Raw genomic sequence first — 10,771 nt, forward strand, 5'->3', positions numbered from 1 at the left:
GCTTTCAATACCATTGACTATGGTGTCCTCTTGGAGCAGCTCAAGGAGTTTGGTGTTTGTGCTTCTGTGGTCTTTCCCCCCACCTCCAGGGCTGTTCCCTTGCAGTAGATGTGGGAAGCCACTGCTTGACGCCATGGGAGCTTCTCCATGGTGTCCCACAGAATTCCTTCTTGCTCCCCATGCTATTTAACATCTACAAGAAGCCTCTGGGAGCTGTCACCAAGAGATTTGGAGTTAGATGTCGCCCATATGCAGATGACACCCAGCTCTGTGTGATGGCCTGGGACTCGGAACCAGAGGAAACTAGTCTGCATTGGATCCTTTGCCTCAGGCATCATCTGAACCAAGTCTGGGGCCTGATCCTGAAGAGCCCCAGTCTGCACAGGTTCCCCTGCAACAAACACCAGCTGGGCCAAGTCAGGGGCCTGAGCCTGCCCTGGCTCCAGATGCGGGGACTACCTCGTTGCCTCCAGCTGGGCCATCACTTACAGCTGCTCCACTACCGGTTGGGTCAGGGGAGGCTGAGGTGGCCCCTGGGTCTAGTCACCCACTGACGTCTCCTGAGCTGCAGAGACTGAGGTCTGAGAGAAGGAGAGACCTGAGTACTCGCAGGAGGAGTGCTTGCCTTCGGGCGAAGCAGGGAGGTGAGTTGCCAGGGGATCAGGACCGGCCGCTATCCCGAAAAAGATAAAAGGCTGTCGGACCCCGCCACAGGTTGCTGGAGCAACATTGATGTATGAGAGATCCTGCCTGAGATCCTGTACCTGTCCTTGCCTGGTTTCCTGCCTCGTGTCCTGCCTTGGCCCTGTCGGACTGACTCCTAGCGGAACCTCCGGATTCTGGACCGGTCCTGGACCGCGTTTCACGGGTTACCCCTGGGCCCAGCACACTCTGTATCTATCTCTGTGTTCCATCTGAATCCTGAGAGGCGGCTGAGGTGCTGGACAGATGCTTGCAGGCAGTGATGGGCTGGACGTGGGCCAGCAGATGGAAACTGAATCCTGAAAAGACAGAGGTGTTACGTGCTCCAGGTTCTCGAGTCCAGGTGGGAAGGTAGCAGTTCTGGCTGGGGTTTCACGCTGTTTGTAGCTTGCCAGGGGGTGGGGATACTCCGGATTCAACAGTTTCCAGGTGCAGCTGGTTCTCTAGCTATGGCCGCTTTGGGGCAGAGATGACTTGGCTATGGTTCACCCCACACTGCTGACTTCCAGACTGGATTATTGCAACGCACTCTGTGTGGGGCTGTCCTTGAAGAGAGCCAGTGTGGTGTAGTGGTTAAGAGCGGTAGTCTCCTAATCTGGGGAACCGGGTTCGCGTCTCCGCTCCTCCACATGCAGCTGCTGGGTGACCTTTGGCCAGTCACACTTCTTTGAAGTCTCTCAGCCCCACTCACCTCACAGAGTGTTTGTTGTGGGGGAGGAAGGGAAAGGAGAATGTTAGCCGCTTTGAGACTCCTTAAAGGGAGTGAAAGGCGGGATATCAAATCCAAACTCTTCTTCTTCTTCTTCTTGAAGACAATTGCCTCCTTCCCTGCAGACCTTCTTGGATGTTAAGATCGGCAGAGGGGAGGCCGTCTTGGTAATTCAGAAGGTTTTTTTTGGGGGGGGGGGATCTAGGATGCTTAGTTAAGTCTGCAGCCTTGCCCAGCCTCTCAGTCTGCACATGACGTCCACCTGTTAGCAAGCTTTTCTCCACAACCGTTGCATAGAGAGTGTTGCGAAAGTGATGCAGAGATGCCTTTGACAACCCCCAACAGGAATGAGAGATCAAAACTTGATGCAGTTCTCAAAGCACTGCATCTGTGCTCTCCTCAAAACATGCCAAGGGCACTTCCAAATCCCCACCTTCCTCCCCTTAGCTTCTCTGTGGCCAGCCCAAAGCTCCCACCCCCTGCCATATGCTCTGGGGGTGATATTTTGGGTGATGCCAGTTGCAGGGTACAGCGGCATTCGCTAGTTCCTCTCCTCTCTCCCTCTCTTTCTGAAGTCTGGGTCAGGGCAGCCCCTTCCTCTGCGCCCGGGAGCTTTGCCACGGCACCCTGTTTTTGTTAACGTTCCCCACTATGTATGCAGGAGGGGGAAGGCAGAACAAGAGGCATCAACCGTCGCCGTAATGTGTTTCCCAAGTAGAAATTAAGCTTAATTGGCCAATTATTGAAATAACTTCTTAATTTGCGGAAGATGTTGGAAAACAACTTCCCAGTCTGTTTGAGCTTGTTGTGGCAGCGCCCGGCCTTGAGATTTGATAAGGTTGCTCTGGCTGCTTCCCTTTGATCCTTGCCACCCCCAGCTGCCCGCTCCCATTTTCCTTTTTTAGGAAGTGGCTTCTTGGGTATCATTCTTGGCGCACGTCCAATGCCATCTATTCTGAGATCACAAAGCTTTCTGAATGTAAGAATTCACCTCGATAGCATAGCTCACTGTCAGAGGGGAGTTGTGGGAGGAGAGAGAGAGAGAGAGAGAGAAAGAAAGAAAGAAAGAAAGAAAGAAAGAGAGAGAGAGAGAGAACAATGTACTTCTGCATCCACAGAGGCCGCCCTGCAGCTGTGGGCTTTCATGTGTGCCCAGGTGGCAGCTCCCCATGCTTGGAGGCTTGGCACCTATGCGCCAAACAGGTGCCGTATCTAGCCATCTCTGCACCCGGGGCCGGCTCCCATTTCTCTGCCCCCTGATGCCCAGAAGCAGCACTGGGGTGAGTTGAGTGTGGTTGTCGTGCTCCGAAGATCCTGCTGCTGCCACTTCAGTTTCTTGACCAGCTGGGCTGATCTTGTTGCTTTGGGCAATGCGCACGTTTACGTTTGTCCTCGTATCTTTTAGTGGTGTCTGTTCTTCTTTCTGCTGTTCGTCGATAAATCGCTTGATAGAGAGAATCCCTGGAAAGGATTTTAACCGGTGCTGTCACCTGGCTAGGGAAATCGGTCAGTTTGATTGCATGAGCTTTTTAGTTGACTCTGGGGGCCAGAAAGGAGGATTACAATAATGTGCTGGAGTAATAAGGTTCGGGAGAATCTGAAACCACTTGTGTCGCTTGGAACTCTTGTGATATTAATTTATTGTATTTGATTTGGATATGGAAATCTGTTCCTATATGTTTAGTTCTAGATATATATTTATAAGGAAGATTAGACAAATTTGTGGTGGATAGGGCTACTTGCTATGATGGCTCTGCTTTGCCTCCAATGCTTCTGAGTACCAGTTGCTGGAAACCACAGGAGGGGAGAGTTGCTCTTGTGCCCGGGACCTGTTTGATCCCTGGCATCTCCACGTAGGTTTGGAAAACCTTCTCTTTCTCTGTGGCGATCCCTCGTAGCCGAGTAAGATTGTCTTCCATGAACCCGGTCTTAACTGTGAGTCCTTAAGTGACTGTGGAGGCCAATTCTGGATCCACACGTCCTTCCACAGTGGGGACATTGGTTCCCAGGCGGGAGTTGCTCACAGTGTGGATTTACCAAGCGTGCCTTCCTCTTAGCACGTTTCTCCCTTTCGCCCTGAGTTCTAGCGTCTTCAAAGCCCACAACACCTTTGGTAAAGGCTGTTCTCCAACTGGAGCACTTGCAGGCCAGTGTTTCCCAGTTGTCGGTGTTTATACCACATTTTTTTAGATTAGTCTTTAAACCTCTTTTGTTGACCACCAGCATTATGCTTTCCATTTTTAAGTTTGGAATAGAGTAGTTGCTTGGGAAGACGATCATCAGGCATCCGCACAACATGGCCAGTCCAACAAAGTTGATGTTGAAGAATCATTGCTTCGACACGGGTGATCTTTGCTTCTTCCAGTACACTGGTATTAGTTCGCCTGCCTTCCCAAGTGATGCGTAAAACTTTTTGGAGACACCGTTGATGGAATCTTTTGCGGAGTTGGAGATGGTGTTTATAAGTGGTCCACGTTTCCCAAGCAGACAGTAAGGTTTGGAAAATACTCCCTACCTGGCAAGATGGTGCTTGTCCACGTGGGAAGGTAGCCCAACTAGGAGAAAGAAAACACTGGTTCTAAAACCTCCGCTGCCTTGCAGGACACCTTTGGGAGAAGAAAAGGCTAAGGAGTAAGCCCTAGACAAATCTGGAGTCCCTAAGGCGGTTGGATGGCACCTTGTATGCGTCCCTCTTGCAACTCCAAGCTGGTGCTAAACAAATGGTTGTGCTTTCCTTTGGAGCACATCAGCGAGGCTGAGAGGGGGGTCTTGTCAGCTGGGCAGCCCAGGACCTCCAGACACACGGCCCAGGCTTGCGCCCCAAGGAGGCCACTTTGTGGGTGCTGCAAACACAGCTGTTTGACTTCACCTCCGGAGGTGCACTCTATTGTCTCTCGAGACAGACGGGTGCCAACCAAAGCTGGGTACTTTTGTGGACGTATTTGCAAGTCTCGATTAGGACATACCTTCAGTTTTAGGGCTTGTACTTGCTGGAGGTGATATGATCGCGTTCTCCTCCTTACCCAGTAGAGACAAATAGTCCCTATGTATAGAAAACTACTGTATTAAGGGAGAAGGCTGGGCTAGACGTTTTGTCCCTGACATGCTACATGTCTCTATGCAGCAGACATTTTGGTACAAAGAACCTTTCCCCTGATACTCATAAACATGAGTTTTTTTGAATATGTTTGATGAATCTGGCATATTTATCAATGTATGTGGCCATCTGTCAAGGATTCTTTTGTTGTGATTCCTGCATTGTGGGGGGCTGGACTAGAGGATCTCTGGGGTCCCTTCCAACTCTGCAACTCTGTGATTCTACGCCTCTGTTTCTGTTCTGTCTGTATATTGATATTTGTCTTTTACTCTTCCTGTGAGCTGCTTTGAGAGCGATTATGCATATAAGTAAAAGGACAACGGTGAAAATGAAACGGAAGCCACCCCTTGAAAGCATGCTCTGAAAGAAGGACGAGGCCTTGGGTGCTGGCGTTTCCTGGCTCCTGTCATCTCTGTATTTCCCAGCAAGTTTATGGTGTCTTTTGGCCATTGTTATTCTGTGTGCATTAATCACGAGTAACGGCACAGCTGGGTTCTGTCCTTGCAGTCACCGAGTTGGATTTGAGAGAGTCCTCATTCCACACCCTGCCAGGCGCCGTGACAGAGTAGAAATAAACCACCTCCTTGCCTTGCGTTAAGGTGGGCATGGAATTTAAAGAGTGACGAGTGTATCTTTTCTGGAGACCGTTGAGCAGAACTGCCTGCGACAATCCCATCGGTGGCTTGGGGGGGGGGCAAGCACAGCTCCCCACATAACAGGGCGAGGACCAGTACGGGCGGCAGTATTTCCAGTTAAGGTGTGGACACCCTGCACTTGCGGCCCTGTGGTCAAATTTCCACCTCCACACCTCTGGGGGCTCACCTTTTTTGAGCCAAGGAGCAGCCGTGCCTTCCCGTTGCCTGCAAACTGGGGGCGGAAAACGTCTCCCCCACAACCCAACCTTCTGATGGCTCCTGTTGCAGCGGAGTGACCTGCTCTCAGAGGAGGAGGCTGCCCGCTGTGTCCCTGCATGAGCAGCTCCTCTGAACGTGCCTCTTTTCTGAGCAGGCAGTTTCCCCTTTCTGCTTCGTTCCCCGAGAGCCACCCTTTTGCAGAGCTGCACACAGGATTGATTTTGGGGGGAGAAGGAACGTGCAGCCAGCTCTCCCGGGGTTTGAAAAGTGCACAGTTCAAGGATCAAACCCTGGGCAAGGGTAAAAGGGTCCTGGGCCCCCTCAATTGATTCTGTGGCCTCGGCTTAAGGCTCCGGTTGTCCCCGCTTCCTTCCCTTCCCGCGCGGAGACAGCCTTGACCCACGCTTCTCCCCTCCGGCAATCAATGCCAAATATTTTAACTTGCTCTGTGCGTGCGTGGGCTCCCTCCCTCCCCGGTTTCCCAGCATGCCTTATCTTTCCCCTCCTGCTGTGTGTCCTATTGCCTCCCTATGTGGCTATCATCATATAGGGCTTTCTGCCTAAGCCAGCTTTAAATGATTTCTCCCTCCACCCCTTTTGGTAAACATTGTGTACGGGGCTTAGCTGCAGCAGCCCTTTTCTCTGCAATTACAGCCCTGCTGGCGTAGTCCTTTCTCTCCGTGCATTAATTCCACTTCCAAAGTCCAGGGGAGGGGAGATTTATGGTGGTCTACTTTTTCCCCCTTTTTCCAATGCAGCAAAATTAGCGGCGTGGCAGAAAATCAAGGACAGGAGGTATTAGAGTTGTGGAAGTGAGCCAGAGTTGAGGGCCAGTGAATGAAGTGTCGGGGGGGGGGGCGGGAGCCACAAGCCGAGGCCAGGATCCAAGCAAAGAGGCAAAGGCTGAGAGGTAGAGCATCTGTCTTGCATGCAGAAGGACTCCAGTTCGACCCCTGACTTTCTGTGCTTTAGGAGTGGAAGCATTCTCTCTGTGTGGGCCCGTCTGCAGCCACACTTGGAACCACGGTTCTTGCAATAAAGCCACAGGGAGGACTCCTCCGAGAGGCCAATTCTTAATTCACAGGTTCTAGGAGGGGGTTGGGGAACCTGTGGCCCTCCAGATGTTGCTGGACTCCAGCTGCTACCATCCCCGACCTCAGAGCTGGGTGGGAATTGGGAGATGGTAGGCTGCAGGTTCCTTGCCCCTGTTACAAAAGCTCTCTCTTAGACCCCCCCCAACTTCTGTCACTTAGACCCCCCCCCGGCTTCTGTTTCCACCAAGCCTGTCTCGCATCGGAATTCCAAATCCTAGGCAGGTTTAATCAGAAGCAAGATTCTCTGGGCTTGATGGACAAACTCTGAAATAAATACAGTGGTACCTCTGGTTACGTACTTAATTCGTTCTGGAGGTCCGTTCTTAACCTGAAACAGTTCTTAACCTGAAGCACCAATTTAGCTAATGGGGCCTCCTGCTGCTGCCGTGCTGCTGGAGCACAATTTCTGTTCTCATCCTGAAGCAAAATTCTTAACCCGAGGTAATATTTCTGGGTTATCGGAGTCTGTAACCTGAAGCGTCTGTAACCTGAGGTACCACTGTACCCAGGGGATGATTTCTTAGCTTGAAAGAGCAACGCTCTTCTGGAAAGCAAGTAAAAGTCTTTTCTTCTTTGGCGATCCCTCGTAGCCGAGTAAGATTGTCTTCCATAAACACGGTTTTAACAATGAGTCCGTATGTGACTGTGGAGGCCAATTCTGGATCCACACGTCCTTCCACAGTGGGGACATAGGTTTCTGGGTGGGAGTCGATCAACGATGTGGATTTGCAAGTGAAAATGGTTCCTTTCTGGCTAAGGAAGGGAGATGGGGGTGGCTTTGGGGAGCATTGGGGGCCCCACGTCACGTAAGGCGGCTGCTCTCCCGTGCTGTGGACTCTGACACCCACCCCAGCTCCCCTTCCTTCCGCCCTGACCCCCTAACCTCTTCTGTGTCTGGTTTAGCTTTCAGGCCAGCCGACCCGCCTTGAACGTTGTCATTTTCCCTCTCCTGCACGAGGACTTGACGGAGGTCATCCGGGACGTTCCCATGATGCACTTGGACGAAATCACCTTGTTCAAAAGCCGGGTGGCCGAGGAGCCGCCCAACCTGTGGGGGTGATAGCGGCGCAGCGGAGTGGGAGGCTCGGCAGGAGCGCGAAACAGCTGCTGCTTCCCCTTGGGCAGGCGGTCCAGCCCTTGAGCCTCGCGGGGCCACCCTATTCCAGTGTTCTGCAACTCAGATGCCACTTCGAGGGCAAGCTTGCCAGGGTGCCAGGCAGGCCTTGCGTATCCCGTTTGAGCAAAATTTGCCCCCGAAGAAAAATCTTAATATTTATTGGTTTTAATTTCCAGCCCGCCCCGCCCCTGAGGGACTCAGGGTGGGCCACAATGAGCTGGTGATTCCTTGCTATTTAATACATGAATTCTCATGCAGCTTTAAATGTAGTTAAAGGGGAGAGGAATTTAACTTGAAAGAATGTGCTCCCTTTTCTTCCTCCTCCCGTAACTTATTCTCGGAGACGGTTGGCTCTTGTGCGTTTCGGGGGGGTTCCTCTTCACTCGAATGTCTTAAGGGACTTTGTAGATTGACGCAGAGAGTGGACGTGCCTGAGCTTTTATTTATTTTTTTGGGGGGGGATTTTGGTGTGCATATGTCGTACAGCTGATCCAGCCCTCTTATCTTGAGAGGGGGATAGTTTGTGCCGCTAGGACCTGCTGTGCTGGATACAATTTGAGTTTCCAGCTTTTTAGCCAGAGACACCTGGGATGTTTCTGCACTTGCCTGCTGGGGTGCGGTCAGTTGCCAGGCCAGAGTGTCCTCCAAGTTTCGTATGCATCTAAATAAAAATATCCCAGGAAGCTTTCTGAGTCACGCAAAATTTACAGGATTTCCGTGTCTTCTGGTGGAAGCCTCCTGCTTCCCCTCTCCAGCTCACGGTTCCGTCTCAAGCATGGCTGCCATGTGGCAGGAAGTTCTCTTGCACAAGCCCCAATGAAATGAACGGGTGCTGTGCAGGAACACTCCCGGGTCACTGCACAGGTCACCCTCATTGAGCTGGGAGCTGCTCTGAAATGCCCACAGCACAAAGTCTTGTGTCCTTTAGCTTTTACAATCTTGTAGCTGTTTACGGCGCTAAAGAAAAGCAAGCACACCTTGTAAGCAGTGGCTGGCATTGAGCTCCAATCCCAAATTGCCGTTGTGAGCATAAACGCGCGCGCACACACACACACACACCTCTCTTTACAGCTCCCCAAATAACCAACCCTTCCTAACAGCTTTTTTGAAAGCAGGCTTTGCCTTTATCAGGCTAATTCTGCTGGAGGTGCTAGCTTGGACTGACACAATTTCATCAAAACCGTGCCAAAATGCTCCTTTGCCAAGGCCCTCTTCTGGGGGGGGGGGCATGGGGGGTAACCTGGCCCTGGTCCTTCCCTCCATCGTACTCCAGGGCCCTTCCCACTCCCATTTTTGCATTCTCCTAAAACACGAGTGGGGAGCCCGGTGCCCCCTCCAGACGTCATTGGGACCCCCAGCTCCCCGAGAGCCAGCTTGGTCACATTGGTCAGGGGGGCGATGGGAGCTGCAAGGCCACAGACATCTTGGAGGGGGGCGCAGAGGGTTCCCCACTCCTTTATTAAAAGGCCCTTCGCTTTCCACGTGGGGGGGTGACAGCGGCAACGTTGCAGCTTCTCCTGGGTGCAGATTTAGGTGTTCTGGAAGCAAAGCTGCATTGTTTGCAATGGGGGGGGGGCATGGAAGGAGGGGGTAGAAGAAGCCCTCGTCTCCCTCCGTTGCTGTTTCTCAGCTTCTGCTGCTCTTCGCTTGAAGTCGTGGGCCAGCCTGAGTATCCGTAGCAATGTGTCTGTTCCAATGTGATGCTGGTATCTGTGTTAATTGGATCAACAGTGGATTTACCTGTCAAATATGGCATATAAACACTTCTGTACTCACCTTTGCTATTTTAGTATGCTCTTTTTGTGTGTGCGGGGGGGTGGGGGAATGACAAAAAAACTGCCTTCTATCAGACTCTCTCTCTCTCTTTTTTGTCCAGCTTCAAATGTTTTTGACTGCAACTTCCATCAGCCTCAGCCAGCTTAAACCAATATCCTCTCCTCTGGCACTGGGTCTCCACGGTATGTTTAGCCTGGAGAAGAGGGGACCAAGAGCTGGTGTGAGAGCCATCTTCAAATATCTAAAAAGTTGTCATGCGAAAGAGGGAGCAAGCTTGTTTTCTCCTGCTCTGGAGGGTGGGACCCGAACCCAGGGCTTCCCGTTACTAGGAAGGAGATTCCGACTCAACATCAGGAAGAAATTTCTGACCGTTGAGAGCTGTTCGCCAGTGGAACGGACCCCTTCAGAAGGTGGTGGGCTCTTCTTTTATATATTTAGAATTTTATAGAGATTATTAGAGTACGTTTAAGTGAATTGGAAGGAAGAAAAAAATTAGAAAAAGAGGGTGAGGAGAGTACATTAAAAAACAGTTTAAAAAGCAGAGGGAAACAGCAATAACAAAATAACCATAAAATATAATGAAGGCTACAAAACTACATAGTATGTAAGTAGATGGATAAACTTCTTGTCTCCCTCAAGCGTATGCTAATCCATGTATCACTATGGTTTAGACAAATACATTCCAAATATCATTAAATTCATTGGAGGCTGTTAAAGAAAGTGGGGGGGGGCATCTGTCAGGGATGCTTCAGCTGTGATTCCTGCATTGCAGGGGGTTGGACTAGAGGACCTTTGGCGTTCCCTCCCAACTCTTCGATTCTCTAGGACCTACCCCTCTTTATCTGGAGCTGCTTCCAGGGATTGAACCAGGAATCCTCTGCAGGCAAAGCAGAGCCACCTCACTCCGGAACAATGGAAAGGTGGGGAGAGAAGCCCAGCAGCTTTGCCTAGATTCTCGTTTGCAGCCTTCTCTGAGGACTGGGGCAGATCTTTGCTGTCCCCTGGTGCTGAGGAGCTACCAAGGCCACATCCGCCCCATGCAGCGAGAACCCTGTGATACCGCATTGAAGAGTCAAGCCTTCCCGCAGAGAAGCTGTCGCTTGTTAAGGGTGCTGCCTGTGGTTACGAGCTGCCGCCGCCTCTTCCTCTCCCAGAGCTACAATTCCCAGAGCGGTTTAATCACCCGTCCCTCTTCATGGGGGGAACTGCAGCCCTACGCAGGGAAGAAAGGTTTCTCTGCGGCCAAGTGGGGATTCGAACCCTGGTCTCCTCCCAGGCCTGAGTCCGAAGCTCTGGCCATTACGCCACACTGCTCTCTCGCTCCGCAACCCAAGTCCCGGCCACAAATCCTCCAAACGCGAAGCCGGATTTGAGTTGTTGCTGCCGCCGCTGCAGGCAAGATGCAGCAGATGTTAATAATGT

General features: G+C 51.6%; 1 protein-coding gene across 1 annotated transcript in view; it reads left to right on the forward strand.

The window, feature by feature from the left end:
* FBXL18 (F-box and leucine rich repeat protein 18) overlaps positions 1-9,349 on the forward strand; it is a 35,868-nt gene extending 26,519 nt beyond the window's left edge. Inside the window, exon 5 of the mRNA XM_080981051.1 lies at positions 7,360-9,349. Coding sequence (XP_080837177.1) covers positions 7,360-7,516 — 157 coding nt within the window. The 3' untranslated portion in view covers positions 7,517-9,349. The remainder of the gene's footprint in view (positions 1-7,359) is intronic.
* Positions 9,350-10,771: the final 1,422 nt, after the last annotated feature.

This window comes from Podarcis pityusensis, assembly GCF_964106645.2.
Source record: "Podarcis pityusensis genome assembly, chromosome: 14".
Lineage (NCBI taxonomy): Eukaryota > Metazoa > Chordata > Lepidosauria > Squamata > Lacertidae > Podarcis > Podarcis pityusensis.